This window comes from Rattus norvegicus, chromosome 19 (genome assembly GCF_021556685.1).
Source record: "Rattus norvegicus strain SHRSP/BbbUtx chromosome 19, alternate assembly SHRSP_T2T, whole genome shotgun sequence".
Taxonomy (NCBI): Eukaryota; Metazoa; Chordata; class Mammalia; order Rodentia; family Muridae; genus Rattus; species Rattus norvegicus.
The window spans coordinates 9,643,282-9,663,895 of NC_141552.1; the positions used below are offsets into that span (position 1 = coordinate 9,643,282).

The 20,614-nt window shown below is 45.3% G+C and overlaps 1 protein-coding gene across 10 annotated transcripts in view; it reads left to right on the forward strand.

Annotated features, from left to right (window-relative positions):
* Csnk2a2 (casein kinase 2 alpha 2) overlaps positions 1 to 10,804 on the forward strand; it is a 40,026-nt gene extending 29,222 nt beyond the window's left edge. For 7 of the 10 annotated variants that reach the window (XM_087594405.1, XM_087594408.1, XM_087594409.1 and 4 more), the window contains 4 exons: positions 1,864 to 1,964; positions 3,183 to 3,331; positions 5,273 to 5,366; positions 10,357 to 10,801. In XM_087594405.1, coding sequence (XP_087450531.1) covers positions 1,864 to 1,964; positions 3,183 to 3,331; positions 5,273 to 5,349 — 327 coding nt within the window. In that variant the 3' untranslated portion in view covers positions 5,350 to 5,366; positions 10,357 to 10,801. 10 annotated transcript variants of the gene reach the window in all.
* The last annotated feature ends 9,810 nt before the right edge of the window (positions 10,805 to 20,614 follow it).

Genomic DNA, 20,614 nt, shown 5'->3' on the forward strand with positions numbered 1-20,614 from the left:
CCGCACGCCTAGGGTGGCAGATCCACCACTACACCACTCTATTCCCCAGCTATGCGATCCTTTGCTACTTACGACTTCTCTGGGCCATGTGGCTTTGTTCCATCTTTCTTCCACCTCCTCTTCCTCTCCTTCCTCTCTTCCCCCTCTCTAAAACCTCCAGCCCCACCTTTCCCTTCCACTGCCCAATCACAGGCTCTATCCTTTATTTGACCAGTTAAAATGGGGAGAAGGTTCACATGAAATCACCTGAGTATGTGGTCCGCTCCTCCTTGGGGCAGCCCCTCTTGAAGCAGAATTAACATCAGAATACAAACAGCACCAGGACAACCCACAACATTTCTCCCTTTATGTTCAATTAAAAAGCCCTTTTTTTTCGCAGATAAAAATTGAATACAACTATAATGTATAATTAATGTAATTTATGAAATACAAGATATACTTGATACCCAAATTGTCATATATGTCAATTTAGATAAAGCCATCTATCCTAACTTAAAAAGCTTACAATTTTATATCTGAATTATGTCCTGGTTTTTAGCTTGTCTGAAAATCTGAAAATCATCCTCTCAAATCTATTATCATCTCTCTCAGTGTTAAACAGCTTGAGTTTGCTATGAGACTATAACTGGTCTTCAACCCTGTCAGAAATCCATGAATGACTTAAATAATTACCTGAAAATATTGGAAGCACAAAACATAGTTTCCAAAAACTTAGCCAATTTGTAAAGATAGCCGACTACCTGGACAGTTTCTCATTCCTCAAAATGTTGGAGCATCAGTCTTCAGCCTTCGGGCCAGGATCACCTGACAGACCTTGGTAAAGCAGGATTAGGAAGGACTGCTCACCCTGACAGACCTTTGTAAAGCAGGAGTAGGAAGGACTGCTCACCCTGTCTTGGCAGAGCCCTCAGTTGACTATTGTTAGTGTGTCCTTTCCCTGGACAGTATTTTTGTCTGTAGATGAATTGAGGCAATTTTTGCCCAGTGGCTGTCTTGCCACAACTAGAATAACTCCAATGATGCTCAATTTCTTCTTTTAACCAAGAAAGGGTGCTGTCAGGAGCAGATGTGTTTCTAGTCAAATGATCTTTGATAATGAAATGGCCTTAAATGTCAGATTCTGTGGATTTTTGACATCTTTGAAGACGATGTAAAGTATATTTGAACTGTTAAACCTTAATTATTCTTAGTAATTTCTTAATTATTCTTGAGTAAATTAAAAACACTTTATTATAATTAAGTCAGAATATAATATAATCATGAGTTTACTTTCTGGCCCTTCGCTCGTGTTACTTAGTCATCCGCAACAGTTTGTAACGGCTGTTAGCAGGACTGGGTCCAAGCTCTGTGTTCTTTGAAGAGTTGTACAGGTTTAATGTCTGTCAAAGAGTAACAATATTAATTTTAAGTCTTGCATCAATATAATAAATTTATATCAGTGAAAACTTTAACTCTGTATCAATCTATAAATTATATATCTGTAAAATTACAGCTTCAATTTGCATTAATCATAAGGGTTTCTACCCACGTCAGATATGGCTGTGTAATGTGATAAACTGTCCCTATGACAACCCACAGCACCTCTTTGTCTAACAAAATCAAATTCTTGTCATCACATAACAATGTCCCCAAAGATACTAGTATCTAAATACGTCAACCCTTTACAAGCAGCTTAGAAACTTGGATTCATGTGAGACTTGTGTCCTTAAGTTTTTTTGTTTATCTTAGACTCAGGTCTCTGTTAAGTTCCTAAAGATCTGAGTAACATGGAATCTCCTGATTCCCAGGTCCGGCTCAGTGTTCTCAAAAGGCTCACAGAAAGCCCTGTGGTTGGCGGTTTGGTCAGTTTGTTTTGTGTTTCAGCTTGTTCGAATTGCCAAGGTTCTGGGGACAGATGACCTGTATGGGTATCTGAAGAAGTACCACATAGACCTAGACCCACACTTCAATGATATCCTGGGACAGTAAGTAAAAAGAGAAGGGGTCGGGGAACGGGGAGGAAGGAAGGATGCACCTTGTTGGAATGTTAGATAAAATCCAGTTTCTTTTCCCTTTTCTAACATCAATATTGATGTTGGTTGCTATGTAGACCAGAGCTAGTCTTCAACTCACAGAGAGCTACCTGACTTAGCCTTCTAAGTGCTAGGACTCCTACTAAGAAATGGAAGACAAGCCATGTGTGGACATGGAAATCTCTAATCACAACACCTGGAAGGCTGAGGCAGGAGGATCATTGAACTTGAAGCCAGCCTGACAATCATGAGATCCTGTGGAAATAAATAGAAGACAAAATCATAATGTTACAGGGGGAAAAATGTTACTCTGGTTAAAGCATGTACTTAAAATTTTTTTAAATTACTTCTTTCTGGTTTATATGTAAGCGTGTTTTATCTGTTTACGTGTACATACCATGTGTGTATTGATGACTGCAGAGTCACAATAGGGTTTTCTGAAACTGGAGTGAGGGATGGGTGTGAGCCACCATGTGATTGTCAGAAATTGAACTCTAGAGGAGCTGACGCCATTTCCCCAGCCCTGAATATATTTACTTTGGCGACAAATCTGGGAAAACTATGTTTCTTTGAATAAGAAATGAACAACTGATTTTCTGAATTAAGTTTTACAATAAATACTAAGGATGCTGAGTTTTCAGGTACAGTAGATCGTGTGGTTTAGAGTTTTGTTTGTTTGACAAGGTCTTGCTGCACAGCCCTGGCTGGCCTCAGGCTGAGTGCTAGGATTGCAGATGTGCACCACCATGGCCAGCCCCACTGCAGCATGCTATAAGGAAATGCTTGCCTGGCGTCTTCACACATTATTATAGGAAACCACTTGTTTCTAGAGCCAACTCTCTCATTCTGTCCACCAGGCTGCACTCATAGTTGGGAAAAAAACGGGCCATAAGAATAATCCAGAAAGATTGAACCAATTCTCACTCAGATGTAGAAGTTTTAAACAAATTCTGTTTATCTAATGATTGAGCAGTTTGGTGTCAGTACATCGTGGTTATAACTGGGTGTGGGGGGGGTTGAAGAAGCGTCAGTTATATGAAGTGGGTGCCTCCAAGAATGAGCTTCAGCTGCTTCACACTGGTTTAAGGAGTCACTGGTGTTGGGTCTAGTAGAGGAGAATTTTTTGTGTAGTTTAGTCTCAGAATAGTAATGATACACTGTTTTTCTTAGGCATTCACGGAAGCGCTGGGAAAACTTTATCCATAGTGAGAACAGACACCTTGTCAGCCCCGAGGCCCTTGATCTTCTTGACAAGCTCCTGCGGTACGACCATCAACAGAGATTGACCGCCAAAGAGGCCATGGAGCACCCGTACTTCTGTGAGTTTTTGTTTTGTTTTTTAAGAATTATTATGTATGAAAGTACACTGTAGCTATCTTCGTGCACACAAGAAGAGGTGTCAGAGCTCATTACAGATGGTTGTGAGCCATGTGGTTGCTGGAAATTGAACTCAGAACCTCTGGAAAGCAGTTGATGGTTTTAACCTCTGAGCCATCTCTCCAGCCATTGCCCCCCATGTGCTTCTAAAGGAAGCAATGTGTGAATAAGAGGGCTCTGAGGTGAGGGAACAGGCAGGTGTGACAACTGGACTCTGACCTTTGACATCTTCCATAGAGCACACGTGCTCCTTCTGGACCTGCTTATCGTTTGAATGTTAGTAGTTCTCCCCATTGAAATTTCACACACACCTTACCCATGTACTTGAAGAGGTAGCTGAGTCTAGTCATGGAAGAGGCTGAGAGAGATGAAGTTGAGTAGACTTAGTTCTCTCTGAATCAAGATGAACTCTGTCCTGTAAGGCTTCTGTGTGTTGTTTGACTACTATGTGTTCTTTTCCTTTTTACCTCTGGAGTTAACTAATTCCTAATAATAACTAACACGAAGAATATGTTGCTACAGTTTCAAATTTACAGCAGAAGTTTAAGGTGACAAAAAATATACAGGGTCAGGTTGGGGATTTAGCTCAGTGGTAGCGCTTGGCAAGCGCAAGGCCCTGGGTTCGGTACCCAGCTCCGAAAAAAAGAAAAGGGAACAAAAGAAAAAGGAAAAAAAAAAGAAAAAGAAAAAAATATATACAGGGTCTTCTCTTTCAGCCTTCTATGGCTGAACAGGCAACATTCAATTGTCTGCTTTCTAATTTCCAACACAGAGCTGCTTTTACCCTATGGGGTTGGCCACTGTAAGGATATTGGTATAGCCCGGAGTGGTGGCACACACCTTTAAGTCGGCCGTTCAGGAGGTAGTCAGATCTTTGAGGCCTGTCTTTAATTTAAATAGCCAGGTAATCCCAGAACTCGAGAGGCAGAGGCAGGTGGATCCCTGAGTTCAAGGCCAGTCTGAACTACAAAGTGAGTTCCAGTATAGTCAGCCAGGGCTACACACAGAAAACCTGACTCAAACAGAAACAATGAAACAGAAAACAATACTAATGTAAACTCATAAGGCACGCATATGCATGAGGACTGTACATTTGAGGCCATCTAAGGTATGTAGTGAGATCTGTCTCAGAAATAATAATGAAAACAACCTGATGAAGGTTCCATCCACATAATTCATTATTTGATTAAATAAGCTCAGTATTTGACTGCCCCTTACAGTGGCTGCCTGCCATTGGCTCTTTCATTCACCTTTTCACACATGCTTGTCACTGTATGACACTGGTACTCAAGGAAGGAATTGGTATAAATTTGAACAGTGCTAAGTTAGAATTTCTGTGCTTTTCAGCAGTCGGGTCTATATTCTAAGGGAATAGAAAAATTACCTAGAAAAAAATTCCCCGGGGTTGGGGATTTAGCTCAGTGGTAGAGTGCTTGCCTAGCAAGCGCAAGGCCCTGGGTTCAGTCCCCAGCTCCGGGGGAGGGGGGTTCTCCAGTGGGCATGAGGCCACCGTGGCTAAGCTGGAGGATCATCGGGGTGAAGAAGAGTGAGTTCAGGGCTTCTCTGAGCACCTTGTAAAACTTCATCCCAAAATCAAATGTTCAGTGGGAGGTGAGGAGGTGACTTGGTGGTAGATTGATTGCCATAGCATGTGTGAAACTGTGGGTTCTAGACCCTGCTCTGAGGGGGGAAAATAAGGAACTATTTCCTGATCCTGGCTTGGTGCCTGGTTTTGTTTTGTTTTTTTTTTTTATAACCCGGGTCCCACATAAATGTGTCTGTCTTGGTACTGTGGAAAAAGAAAGGCAGTTGGCTATTATGGTGTTCTCTCTATAACCTCAGTGCTTGTGCTCATGTGGGAAACCTGTGCTCCTCTCTTGCAGACCCGGTGGTGAAGGAGCAGTCCCAGCCTTGTGCTGAGAACACCGTGCTTTCCAGTGGTCTCACCGCAGCACGATGAAGCCTGGGGAATCGACGGTAATGCGGCACTGATGCTTGCCCATAAAAACCAACCACCAAACAAAAACTTGAAGGAAACTGCAGTGTGATAAACAGAGATTCTAATCCTTCCTTCTAAAGGCAAAGAAGAGTAAAGACCTAAGTCTGTCAAAGCAGGAACTCCCCAGTAGTCTGCAGGGCGCTGCGCTGTGCAGTGCAGTGTGGCAGAGCGCATGGTTCAGGATCTGAGGGACTCTCCCTTTGGAATGCATGGGAGATGAGAAGCTCGGAGTTGTTGTACACGTACCTGCGTTTAACTGTTGAATTAACCTGTTCGGTCAACAAGCTCTGATATCTGACTTCCTATCTATTCCATTGTGGTCTGATTTTCTTCTGTGAGAATTCAGGCTCAAGTTTTAGCAAAAGTCAGCAGTCTATTCTGACACACCAGCCTCATTTACAAAGAAAAAAAAAAGGATTAAAACAGTGACAGTATTTTTTTTAAGCTCTTTTACAAATTCATGTGTTCTGTATTTTTTTATGACACGAGCTCTCCAGGAAATGTACCTCATTCCTGCAGTTTTCTTCTAAGTGTATTCATTTGGAAGCAAACTGCCATTGCTCTCGCCATGTCCTCTTTGGTGTCAGAAGATGGCACTATAAATCTCGAGATGCCATGCACAGGTCCCAGGCTCATTAGATGTTACATGCTGTGTGCATAACTTGGGGCTCACCTTTATTGATTTGCCTAACTCTTAAATCTTGTTGCCTTTTTTTCTTCTTCTTTTTAGCTTTTTTCCCCCCACAAAGGAAAACCTCACAGTTTCTCAGCACATCTTTGTGAGGGTGCTACCTTAATGCACACTTTAATACAAAGACTGTCTTTGTTCACAACCATAGCTACAGCTGGAAGTTAGTCTTCAGGCAGCTCAAAGATGGAGGAAACTGTTCTTTTAGGATTTGTTCAGGAAGCCCTCACAGGTGCAAAAAGACACACACCATCTTCCCCCCATTTAACCTGTGACAAACAGATCTGGCTGCAGTCAGGATGATGGGCATTTACAGCTCTGATAGGTCATACATGAATGCGATGGCAAAGAAGTCTCTTGCATGCAGGTGCTGGCTTGTGGGTAAGGCCGTCCTGTGACTCCTGCAGCTGGCTGGAGAGGGCTGGCCATGGCTTGCGGGAGGAAGTGGGGCTCCTGGAGCAAGTGTCAAAGCTTTAGATCCACCATGCTAACCCTCATGTTAGCAAAAGCTAATCTGTGTATTGGTTTTGTTTTGTTTTGTTTTTTAAATAGGGCTGATTTCATTCATGGGATTGGTCACTGACATGGCTTGCCCTAGTCCCCTCTCCTTGGCTACAGTCACGCCTCAGCACTGGGGACCTAACATGCTTGAGACATCCTCCTCATCACACTTAGGGTTTCTTCAGTGACTATTTCATAATGCCATACATTTTTATAAGGTTAGATTGTTTGTTTGAAACATCTGTTTACATTCCAAATTCCAATAAACTTGTATTGGTATTGGTAACAGGTCCATTTCTAAATGCAGATTCTATTTTGTTGTTTGGTCTGTGGGAACTTAAAAAGCAAATGTAACTCTTCTCTTGATAGTATGGAGTTGAGTTTATAGATTAGAATAAGATCTCGGCATTTGCTGCCAGCACTGATGACCTGACATAGGGGAACCTACCCCATGAGCTGTCCTCTCCCCACACAGTGCTGTGGTATGTCACACACAATAAATAAAGTTTTCAAAATCTTCTTTAAGATCCTTTATAAACCAGGACATACATTCAGTTAAGGTTTTCCATAGAGCTCCTGCCTTCTCATGTTGCACCTCTGTGTTTCCATGTATATATTTGTTCTTCCTGAGAATTGGAAACATAGCATGGCTGAGAGACATGGCCCGTGTTGACATACAATGGGGATTAGTATGGGGGTTGTCATGTGCCATCACAGGAGCCTGGATCCTTGGTGGTTAGGGGTTCCTTTTCTGTTCTCTGAAACCATCTCCTTGATTACCCAAGCTTCCTTCTTCTCTAAGTTGTTCAAGAGCTTGTTGGAGGGCCTCAATTGAGCAGCATTCCCACCTTTTTGCCCCAGGTCCTCCAGAGACAGTCCAAACATCTGGGAAGAGAGGTTGGCCACGTCCTCTCCCCACCCCCTTGACATACTCTGGGAGCGAGGTCTGTGAGTGGCAGCCCAGCAGGACATGTTTGCAGCAGTGACAGCATTTCACCTCTCTCCCACCTTGGGCTTGAAATGCTTACTCCCTCTGAGCCTGTACTTGATGCTTAGGCTGACCTTCCCCAAACCGCAGTATCTAGTGGGCCTCTTTGACCTGTCTCCAAACCTACCTTGGTGTATATATATCAGGTACACCTTGGTCCATCCCCCTGGAGATAGTACCTGGGTTTTAAAGAGTGTGTGTGAGTAGGGGTGGGATCCGTTCTATTCAGACTAAGCTAGTAAATTTGCCCACCCAGTGTCCTTTTCAGTGAATTTTTTTTAAGCTCATCTCAGTAATTCTCTTTTGTTTGTTTCATTACCTTACTACAGATTAAAAGTGCCTATGACAAGGACTTAATTATTTCCTAATGAAAAGCAAAAATACCCCACAGAGACCTGTGGGGAGCAGGGTATTGTTGCACTGTCATCTCAGGTATGCCTGTGTTGAAGAGCGTGCCCCTGGTGTGATGACAGGCAGCTCCAGGGCTGCGTTCAAATCAGTTTCCTTGGCATCCACAGAGTGACCACAAGGTTCCTGGACTAAAAGCCATTCTGAGAATTAAGTGTGTTGGTGACAGTTTGTTCTTTTCAGACTCCTGTCAGCCGACCTGCTCCTGTCCTTGTAGGTGGCTGGTAGAAGCCACTGCCATGGAATGAGGCCATGTTTTACTGAGGCTTGATCTGGAAGAGCAGAGTGTCCAGCCAGGTCTTGTGGACCTTACCCTAACATGGCCATGCCTCAGGCACATGGGTTTCCTAGTGGGAAAGAGGGTTCTCTCAGTCTAACTATTGAGAGAAAGGAGCTGGGAGTCCTTGAAGTTTAGAGAAGGTGGCTGTTGGGGACAGGTGAAAGAAAAGATCCAGTAAGAAAAATGTCGTAAAGGTGGGTCTTAAAGAGCTCATACTTACAAGTATGATACTACGGGACACTAAGTTCCTGCTGCAAATGCCTGGACAGTGCCCTTGGCCTGGGTCCAGTGGCCCTTGAGAGGTTGCCAGGGACCTCAGGGAAACAACCTAGGTCTCCAGGAGCATGCGAATGTGTCAGCAGAGCTACTTGGGGCACAGGAAGGATAGAGTTTATATGTGCACTGAGAGAAATATAAATATAGGAGCCCAGTTAACTTTATGTCAACACCATCTTAGGTTCCCTGACACGGACAGAGGACAGTCTCCTGCCCACAAGTTACTAGATAAGAGCTGGGGAGAGGTGGTTGCAAATGCCAGCCCTTCTGAAAGCAAAAGCAAGCAGGTCTCTTAGGCACACAAGAACCTGAGTTTGTCAGGGAGTTCAATCAATGAAACTGTGTTCTGCCTTTAAAAACAAGCCCCACCGGCGGACAGTGGGCAAGGGAGTGGCCAAGAGTGCTTGCTTTTGCCGCCATGTGGGCGTTCTCGGTTGTAGAACCTAGCAAGGTCGGATTATACAACAGACGCATACTTTTGTGTCGACCAACAATGTGCTACAAATGTGACACTTGACCCTGAACTGCATGTATTGGGGACTTTTTAGAAGAAAAAACAAACTTTGAATCAATAAATTAACAGTTTTTCCACCTGGTGGCTCTTCTTGCTGTGAATGATGAATTGGGGACATGGCAAGTTTGGATAATCTTCAAGAACCAAGGAGCCTTCTGTTTGCAGGAAAAAACACTGCCTGTGTTGTGGTCTTTTTCCAAAAGAACACTACAAACCCAGTTCCTCAGTGTAGCCCTGGATGACTGATGTGGTGCCGTGTCAAATTCTGTTTAAATAAATAAAATTTATGTTGACAATTCCTGACCTTCTCAACTAGGAGACAGTTGCTTCAGACCTTAGCTTGCACTTGAGGTGTGGGGTGGGCCATAAACTCGGAGCTTTGGAGACCTGTGGTGGCTGAAGCAGTCACTTCGGTGTGGAGATTTCTCTAGGAGTGAAACTAGTGGCATCACTCAAGACCCCTGCTTCTCAGAAGTAGCTTGATGACTAACCTTGGGCCCTGAGCTCAGGCATTTGTAGAAGTCCCTCTCCACCACTACGTGCAGCACACACGTGGGTGTGTGTGCCTGCTGTCATGTGGCTGATGGCACAGGTCTTCCGTGATGTAGTTTTTTTCCCTAACTGATCCCCCTTGATTGGAGAAGAGCTGAAAAGCTTGAAGGCTGTGTAATTTCTTAACATGCGTGGGCAGCCTTGTGACTTTTAAGCAGTGGAAAGAACCCTTTCCCCAAAGTAACTGAGACAGCTTACTAGATGCCAAGTGCTTTCCACATTGTGATCAATAAAATCCTGTCACTGGCCTCTCAACCGCTCACTTTACCACGATGGGTATGGAGGAGACCAGGCTGGACAGCTTGGTTGTTTGCAGAACCCAGTTGAAAATTTGAGCCCACTTGCAGCCCTACAATGATAGTGGCCTTTTCCCCTGAACAAATACCAAGTCCTCTGATTCCAAAACTCAAGACCTCCTCGGTAAATGTGTCAGATCTGAGAAATGGGCTGGATCTGTTGTCTGGCTTGCAGGATGGTCACCAGGCATCTGCCTAAGCACCTACACTTGAAGGACAGGGCAGAATAGATTGTGACATGTGGCCAGAGTTTCTCTCAGAAGGTCAGGCCGATGGCTACCTTTGTTGGGGGTCAAAGAACAGGAAGAGGATACTTCAAGGCCTGGGCTCATGCTGCGAGTGTCCCATCAAGTGTCGTGGAGAAAACAAGCTTACATCTTGTCCCCAGCCCTGTCCCAAGTGGCCTACCTCACTCTGGCTCAGATTGATTAATGCCCTCTTTCCCCTCCTCCCATCTCTCCCCAGGTCTGTTGCGGTTCCTCCCACTTTTCCATAAGCAGAACAAGAACCAAATCAAAACGTCTTAACGCGTGTAGCGAGATCACGTCCCGAGAGCAGACACAAAATGGTGGCAGGCTTGGCGAACAGGAACTAGACCACCCGAAGGGCAGCCCACCACCGTAAATCAGACCTCACTTCCGAATGTAAAAGGTTCACATGCCTTTGGCTTCCTGTTGACTTCCTCCTGACCCAGAAAGCATGGGAAATGTGAAGGGTATGCAAAAATGGTTGTTGGTTACTGTTGCTCTCCGTGCCCTCGACCCATCCCGTGGCTGCCTGTTGCTCCAGCAAACCCCAAGGACTAGCTGACCACAGACCACAAATGGGATGGGGGCAGTGTATGGCATGGTGGGCAGTTACATATTATTTTAAAAGTATATATATTATTGAATAAAACGTTTTAAAAGAAGTGGATGGAGCGTATTCAGTGTGGAAGGGGCCATTGACCAAGACCTGTGGACAGAGAGGACTGAGTCATCAGTGCACTTGTGCCAAGTTCTAACTAGAGGGAAGCAGGGCCAGGGCGGCATGTTGTCAGACAGAGTGAACAGTCTGGCTTCTACATAGGCTGGGAGAGCTGGGCCGTGTCTTGACTGCAGTCCCCATCGTGTGTCCACCCTTACCTCTTCCAAATGAGTGGCTCAGTATTTGAGGGGGATAAATGCCCCCATGGTGACTTCAGGAGAATGCTGTAAGCTGCCCTTTGCAGTTTCTTTGCTCATGCCTCAACATTTCCTATTACTCAGTTACGCCTACTCCCTTCTGAAGAAATGCCTTAGTCCTGGAGGCAGGTTGAAATCTAACCAATGGGAAGGAGGGATCAAGCCACAGCTACTGCTTCCTGCCCTCATGCTCCCTGGAAAGATAGAGGAGAGCAATTCTCACATGTGTGCATGCGGAAGCCGTTAACAGGAAACTGCCAGTTTACAGAGCCCTTTCAATGTCCTCCGAGGATTGATCCCAGCACGGCTGTGCAGGTGGTGTAAACACAGCTGGGGGTCGGCTAGCCACTGGCCATTCTCACACTGCCTATGGAGCACAGAGGCCCTAGCAGGTTTGGGTGCCAGCTTGCTCCTCAAAGGGCCACTGTCTCTGGACTCATCTGCCACTGGTTCTAAATGCCATGTGACTCTGAGTGTGAACACTCACAGTATTAAAGTGATTATGTGGGAAGGAAATAACGGGCCCATGAGGGCCACCATGCTGTCAATGCCCTTTGAACCCATTTCCATCAGATCCAGTCAGCTCAGCTGGTGTGAAAACATACCCCACCCCACCCTCCAGTGGACACCAGCAAGTACCCTCCAGACCACTGACCATAGACCAAAAAGCCAATGGGCTACAAGTACCTTGCCTTGGTTTCTTTTTGTTTGCTTGCTTGAGGCAGGGTTTCTCTGTAACCTTGACTAACCTGGGAACCACTCTAGACCAGTCTGCCTCTGGAGTGCTGGGATTAAAGGTGCCTGCCTTGCCCTGGCTTACTGTTCTCAAGCTGTCTCCAGGGAGCCTTGTCAATGCAAGGCTCTAGAAAGTCCAGCATTAGTAGCTCATCAGTGTTCTTGAGGATGTACACAGTGGGTATGTGCTTCCTCCACAGACCTGTGCACAGTCCAGGCCCTGTGCAGATGTGGAGGGTCTCTGTGCTGGACAGACGGGTGTGGAGATCCAGCAGTGCTCATAAAGAACTCGGAAGGTTAACTTAATCCTTGGGCTTTTCCTGCTTTTTAACCCTAGTTCTTTGTTTCCCACCGTGGAAGTCATACTTTTCAGAAATCCCAGGCCTATCAGATAGATACTCTTGGGTTTTGTGGGTGGCAGGAAAGGAAAAGACGGAAGGGAAAGGGAGCGGAAGGGAGGGGAGGGGAAGTTTTCACTTGGTTTTGACTTTGAGGAGAGCACCTGGACCCTACTAACCTGAGAACCCGAGTAGCCCATCCACAGCACACATGGTTGTAAGAGAACCCTTGCAACTTCATTAGTCCTGAATGTCTTTTCTGACTGCTTGTAGTTAAAAAAGAAAAAAGTTCAAATGTTATCGAGAGTTAATAGTTAAAACCCCTCCAAGCCATTCTGTTGCCCAGTCTGATCTGTTGTTTTTTGGTTTTTTTTTTTTTTCATTTGTTTCTATAAACCCTTATTGTCATCTAAATTTACAGTGACTTTCATGGGATGCGAATGTAAAAAGAATGATTTGTTTTCTCCAGTGTTTCCAGTTGACAGTAAAACTCCGAGTCAGCATGCATACATCTGCCTCATCTGTTTCCATGGCTACACGGTGTTCCACTGTGTGCTGTGCCAGAGTTAAAGCAGTTCCTTCAGAGATGATGGCTGTTTCCAGTTGTTCAGAATCGCTAAATGAGCACCTTTGCTCCACATTGTCGGTGGGGTGTATGTAGGATAAAAATTACTTTTTAAAGGGGTTTAAAGGACTTCAGCTTTCCCTTTCAAAATCTGTATTATATGTGTGCGTGCACGATGGGCTGGGGTCGGGCTGGAGGAGGGTGGGGAGGACCAACATGACCAGAGGTCCAGGAGGTGGAAAGGATGGACTGTTCTTCCCAGAATGCAGTTTCCAGGGCTGTTAACAAAAGATGCCTCTCACATGTGTTTTGCTAAGAAGCCAGACTCAAAAGGCTGCCTCCTGAATGATGCTGTTTAAGGAGGATGCAGAGCAGACCTCGATTGTCTGAGTATAGTGTAGCTCCAAAGTGTTAGCATGACATCCTTTCGGGGTACTGCAGCATAAATCTGAGGTCACATGCTGCCTTTGTCAAAGCTATCCATCCAAAAGAGCTCATCTTCCTGATAATAAACTTGTAAGCATTTTTTTGATTTATCTATTTATTTCATGTATGAATTCACTGTAGCTGCCTTCAGACACACCAGAAGAGGGCATCAGATCTCATTACAGATGGCTGTGAGCCACCATGTGGTTGCTGGGAATTGGACTCAGGACCTCTAGAAGAGCAGTCAGTGCTTCTAACCACTGAGCCATCTCTCCAGCCCCATCTTATTTTTGTCCCAGGTCCTCTCACTGAACCTAGAGCTTCCTTATTTGCCTACGCTGGCTGGGCTTCGAGCCCCAGGGATCTCCACCACCCAACTAGAATTACATGTGTGGGCTGGAGAGATGGCTTAGTGGTTAAGAGCACTGACTGCTCTTCCAGAGGTCCTGAGTTCAAATCCCAGCAACCACATTGTGGCTCACAACCATCTGTAATGAGATCTGGTGCCCTCTTCTGGTGTGCCTAAAGACAGCTACAGTGTACTCATAGATAATAAATAAATAGATAGATCTTTAGAATTACATGTGTGTCCCACTAGCACCCAACTCTTTTTTTTTTTTAATGTGAATTTTAGGGGCCCAAACTCAAGCCCTTATCCATGGACAGAAAGTACTCTACCAACTGGGTCATGTCCCCAGCCCTCTAGAGCTGTGTCATGATGATCAATTATAATTGTTTTATAGCTACAAACCAGGTGTGGTGTGATACACCTTCGTCTAAGCTTCCATGGGTCAATAAATTAAAAACTTAATAGGTGTCAGATGTGGTGGCACAGACCTTCAATCCCAGCACTCTGGAGACAGAGGCAGGTGCATTGCTATGAATTTGAGGTCAGCCTGTTCTATACAGGACAGCCAGGGCTGTGTGGAGAAACCCTGCCTTACAAACAACAAAAACATTGGTTGATGTAGGCTATGTGGTACACAGCTGTAGTTCTAGCACTCAGGAAGCTGACACAAGAAGATTGAGAGTTTGAGGCCAGCCTCAGGTTCATAGTCAAATCCTGTTCTGGGACACAAACAGCAAAGAAACCTTTAATTGATTCATCAGTTGCCTCCAGGCATGGCTCCAAGGACTTGGACCTGACTGGGGTGTTGAGGGAATGAAGAAATGACAGAGACAGAGAGCTGGGATTGGATGGGCGGGGCTCTCTGCAGGAGAAACCGTTGCACCGAAGCTCAGCCTGTTTATCACACACAGTTGAGAAGAGTCATTGCAGATAAACAAGTGCTCATGGCATACGGCTGCATAGAGGACACAGGTTTGGCTAATGTTGGTAGAAATGGTCTCTGTGGAGGAGCAGTGTTTGGGCTGTAAACATCTAGGGAAGGAAGCTATGGTGGACATTTTCTACACACACTGTTGATGCCTACGCTGGACCAGAGGAAGGCTTTGCCATTCCTCCGTGGGTTCGAGGCTCTGGGGTTCTTGACATGGCAGTGCCTGTGTCAATAGCATACATCCAGACAGGATTTCATTTACCATGGCCTTTCTCTGCTCCCTGCAGCTGTGAATGCTGAAGCCATTGCTCCCATGCTTAATCAAGTCACCTTAGACACTTCAAACTTAGACCACATAATAACCTGTTTTATTTCACAAGCACAGCAGCTAATGAAAAAAATCTCCCAAAGCCACTCAGATACCAACAAACCTAAGTTTAAACTCATAAGTTGGAACTGTTAAACATCCATTGTTTACAATTGCAAATTTAAAACCACGGGCATTTCAAAAAAAAAATTGAGCGTTTCATATTACCTCCAAAGTCTCAGACCCTGTAATATGTTATCATCCTTAAACATTTCACACATCTTAGATAAGCCTGTCCCTGTCGTCAGAAACTCACTCCTCAGTCTGTCAGATTACTGAGATCACAGCTTTGGTCTGTCTACTCATCATAATGTCTGTCTAGAAGCTGAAGAGAGATAGGTCCTCATCTCCCAGGGGACCTGAGTTCAGTTCTCAGCACCACCATCAGGTGACTCACAACCACCCATAACTCCAGCTACCGGGCATCAAATGCCTCTTCCACCTCAGTCACCACCTGAACACACATGTGGGAGCACGTGACTAAACACACGTGATTAAAAATCAATCATTAGAAACTCATGTCCACCTGTTTTAATATTCCAACATGATACACCCTGCCTCGGTTCTAGCTCAAAAGAGGTTAATGGTCAGAGATCCCAGGCCGATCAGAACTGTGAGTTAACGAGCCAAGCCTGTGTCATTGATGGCATCTGTGAGCATGCTCCGTGATACTCTCCCTGAGCTGCTTTTAATGTGCAGATTGGCATCTTCGGTGCTTGTGTGCCTGCTGCCTGGATCTCATTGCTTTACTTCTATACTGCAGTTTCCCTCTCATTGATAGCCTCTCTTTTTTTGTGGTGTGGAGGGTCTGAACCCAGGGTCTGCTGCTTGTTAGGAAAGCACTCTACCACTAAACCACACCCCCAGCCCTCTTGCCTTTTTTTTTTTTTTTTTTTTTTAAAATATTTAGCACTCTGCCTGCATATGTGACTGCAGGCCAGAAGAGGGCACCAGATCTCATTACAGATGGTTGTGAGCCACCATGTGGTTGCTGGGAATTGAACTTATGACCTCTGGAAGAGCAGTCAGTGCTCTTAACCGCTGAGCCATCTCTCCAGCCCCCCTCTTGCCTTTTTATTCTGAGACAAGATCTCACGGAGTTGCCCAGTCTGATCTGTATCCAGGTTGGCCTTGAACTTTTGATCCTCCTTCCTCCTAAGTAGCTGGGATTACAGGCCTGACGCACCAGCCCGGGCTCTTGATGGTCTTTTTATCTGACTATGTTCTAATTGTGTTGGTCATTGCTGTCGTTGATAATACCCAGTTATCAACAAGGTTTCCGACGCTGTGCTGAAGGCTATAAAATATACATACGAGAACTACAGTGTCAGAGGCAGCTGGAAAACAAGAATGACCCCATCTAAAGCTTTGTTCTGCGAAAGGCCTCATTTAGGTAAACTTGGCTTTTATCTTTGAAGTGAATGTTAGTGACAGAAGTGACCATTCGGTTCTCCATTCAGTCACCCAGTGTTCCTTCAGTATGGAGTGCCTGCCGCAGCAGTAGAAACTGACAGGGCCTGGGATACATGATCACAGCCAAGCATAGTGCATCCCTAAAGGGAATATGTCAAAGCCAAGCCATTCATCTACATTCTCCTGCCTCTCACCAGCAGGTCGCTACCTCACCCGAAGCTGTGATGTAATGCTTAGTAAGGCGCACCGTTGCTCTGAAGGAGCACCATGAGCACAGCAGCCCGGGGAGGAAAGGGTTCCTTATTAAAAGCAGCAAGGGAAGGAACTCAAGCAGGACAGGAACCTGGAGGCAGGAGGTGATACTGAGGCCATGCAGAAGTGCTTGCTCCACATGACCTGCTCAGCCTCCTTCCTTCCAGACCAGACTACTGGGGCAGGGATGGTACCACCCACCAGGGACTGGGCCTTCCCCAGCAATCTCTAATTTAAAAATGCCTTCCCGGCTTGCCTACAGCCGGATCCACTGGAGACATGTTTTATCAATTGGGGCTCCCTCCTCTCTGATGACTCAGCCCATGTCAAGTTGGCATAAAACTAGCCAGTACACACAGTAAGTCAATATGTGTATAAATATAAAGAACACCACACACAGTCCACACAGATATTTATTGCAGATGAGTAGCTTGGTGAAGCACTGCTTTCCTCTGCTGATTACCAAGATGCCAATGGTGTCCTCGTTTTTTAGAAAAGATTTATGTATATGAGTACACTATTGCTCTCTTCAGACACACCGGAAGGGGGCATCATATCCCATTACAGATTGTTGTGAGCCACCATGTGGTTGCTAGGAATCGAACTCAGGACCTCTGGAAGAACAGTCAGTGCTCTTAACTGCTGAGCCACCTCTCCAGCCCAGTATCCTCATTTTTAGCTGAGAAGACTGCATAGTTAGCAAAGAAACCTGGTACAACGCAAGGCTCCGACAGAAGAGAGGTGGCTCAGTGGGTAAGACAGTGTTTGCTGCATAAGCATGAGGGTCTGAGTTCAAATCTTTGGAGCCCATGAAAAAAAGTCAGGCATGGCTGAGAGCACCCGGAACCCCAGAACTGTGCAAAGTGGAGACAGGAGGGTTGGTAGGGTTTGCTGGCTGCTAGCCTGGTTCCAGTTTCAGTGACAGACCCTATTTAAAGGGAATAAAAGAAAATGACATAGCAAGATGTCTAATGTCCTTGTCTGTCTTCCCACACACACGTGTGTGTATAGCTCATATACAGAGAAAGAAAAGGACACTTCACAGAGCTTCTGTGGGCAGGCAAAGACACAGTTTACCCCTGATTCAGGTCCATCAGCTGAGCGAGGAGGGACAGAGGCAGGCCCCACTGTGGCCTGGAGCCTCAAGTCCAAGACTGGGTCACTGACTCGACACGGAGTGCATAGCTACTTCAAGTGGTGGACATCTGGTTTGACCCGAGAAATATACCTGCGGGCAACACAGAGCAAACTCATGGGTCAAGTTCAAAACTGAGGGCAAGGAAAGGAAAGGAATGAGAGGTGAATTACTATTTAGACTGTCAAGTGGTGGACAAATAAAGAGGGAGAAAGATTAGGGCATGGAGAATGGGGGTCTTGGCACAGTGCATCAGACAAATTGCCTCTGGAAAGTACACTAGTAAACCGAACAGCGTACCTCAAATGCATGTTACCTGGAACCTCAGCACATAACCTAATTTAGAAAGAGGTGGGTTTCTATGTGGACTTGTGGTGGTTTCAGAATGGCCCACAATGGTTCATATATTTGAATGTTTGGTTCCCCGTGGATGAACTGGTTGAGAATTAGAAGGTATTATAATGGGACCCCAGATCTTAGCACAACTCCATGAATGATGCAAGTGCCATTCAGACATGGAGACAGAACCACCTTCCAAAACTAAAAGGAACCCATCAAAGTTCATAGTTAGGGTTAGGAAATGTGCTAACCTTGCTTTTGGCTTCTGTAGTTCTGCTTCTGGCTAACCGTTCTTGCTAATTGAAGTGTGTTAACTCAGAACATGGATTTTATGCTTAAAAGCTCACCCTGAGGAGAGCTCAGACCTCTCCTGGGATCCTGATCCTAACACTTAACAGCTGTACACTGGCGAATGAAGACTTTCTATTGGCTTTACTCATGTCCGAGCAGTCTTCTATGGTGACTAGCCCATAGCAGCAGGCCTTGTTGGAGGATGTGTGTCACTGCAGGGAAAACTGTGAGGTTTCAGAAGCCTGTGATGAGCTTCGTCCCATTCTCTACCTGCTGCCTGTGGATCAGGATGTAAGCTGTTCTCTACTGCTCCAGGGCCATGGCTGCACCACACTCAACAAAATGATGGCCCTGGACTAACCCTCTGGAGCTAGAAGCGAGCCCCCAGTCACATGCTTTCTTATATAAGCTGCTTCGGTCATGCTGTCTCTCTACAGCACTAGAACAGGAGCTAAGGCAGTACTTAAGGATCTCAAAATGGTGTACTGGATTCAAGGTGGGCCTTAAATCTGACGGCGAGTACCTTATTAGTGGATACAGAAGAGAAGAAAGCAGCCGTGTGAAAATGGATGGAGAGTTTTTATATTACCGTCAGCCAAGAATTACTCAGGCCAGGAAGGATTTTTTTCCCTCTAACATCTTCGAAGTTGAGTGGCTCTGACAACACTGATTTTGGACACCCCACCTCCAGGACAGAAAAAAGTTCTGTTGTTTTGGGTCACTGAGGATGTACTATGGCGTCTGTGATGGTTTGAATAAGCTTGGCCCAGGGAGTGGCGCTATTAGGAGGTGTGACCTGGTTGGAGTGGGTGTGTCACTGTGGCTTTAACACGGTCATCCTAGCTGCCTGTAAGCCAGTATTCCACTAGCAGCCTTCAGAGGAAGATGTAGAACTCTCAGCTCCTCCTGCACCATGGCTGCCAGGATGCTGTCCTGCTCCCACCTTAATGATTATGGACTGAACCTCTGAACATGTAAGCCAGCCCCAATTAAATGTTGTCCTTATAAGAGTTGCCTTAGTAATGATGTCTGTTCACAGCAGTTAAACCCTAAGACAGTGAGTGTCATTTGTCGTGGCAGCCATAGGAAGTATGAAAGTAAGTTTGTTTTTTATTTTATTTTATTTCCCTTTTTAGACAGGGTCTATGTAGCCTTGGCTGTCCTGGAACTCGCTCTGTAGGACTAGACTGGCCTCAAACTCCGAGATCCGTCTACTCCTGCCTCTGGAATGCTGGGTAAAAGGTGTACACCACCAAGCTCAGCAAGACACTTTTGTTAAACAAATCTATAACAATCTAATCTTTTTTTAAAGATTTATCTATTTTATATTGAGTACACTGTAGCTGTCTTCAGACACACCAGAAGAGGGCATCAGGTCCCATTACAGATGGTTGTGAGCCACCATGTGGTTGCTGGGAATTGAACTCCTGACCTCTGGAAGAGCAGTCAGCGCTCTTAACCACTGAGCCATCTCTCCAGCCCTATAACAATCTAATCTTGGGGGTTGGGGATTTAGCTCAGTGGTAGAGCGCTTGCCTAGCAAGCGCAAGGCCCTGGGTTCGGTCCCCCAGCTCCGAAAAAAAAAAAAGAAAGAAAGAAAAAAAAAAAAAACAATCTAATCTTAATCAAAATTGAACAATAAATTTACTGTAAAATCTGAATGGAAAAATAAAACCCCATGAATATTAGACAAACTAGTGCACTGACAATTCTGGAATTTTGATCTCTAAAATAAAAAACATGGAAATATTACAAGAATGTGCTTTCTTTTTAATCCCAGGTGTGGGATATGGGGCCGTTTCAGACTGTCCACAGCAGTTGACTATGATTTGCCTCTTGCTCTAGCAGAGGCGTTGTTTTGTCTGCTGCAGATAGAATTCTGGGAGATTTTTCAGAGGCTATATAAATGCTACGGCCCCAAGAGGCAGGGTTGGTGGTTGGTGATTGGTTGCTAGTAGTTACGCTTAAAGAAGAAACAAAAGAAAAAAGAAATTAGATTCAGAGTCCTTCATCCTTCTTTATCTCCTCTCTAGTCATAGGGGGTGAAACCAAGAGCAGGGGGATAGAGGGTGGGGGGAAAAAGAATGCACAAAATAACAAAGACCTGTTACAAACTAGCTTTGGAAAAATAGAAAATGTTTGCCCTGTTAGATATCAAGGTACACCACAACACTGACATAAATGTAGTCTGTATAGGTATAAGAACTGCTTTCTTTTTCCCTTTGGATTTTTCAAGGCAAGGTTTCTCTGTAACCCTAGCTGTCTTGGAACTCACTGTGTAGAACAGGTAGGCCTCAAAGTCAGAAAGCCATCTGCCTCTGCCTCTCTGCGCCTCTGCCTCTCTCTCTGCCTCTCTCTCTGCCTCTGCCTCTCTCTCTGCCTCTGCCTCTCTCTCTGCCTCTGCCTCTCTCTCTGCCTC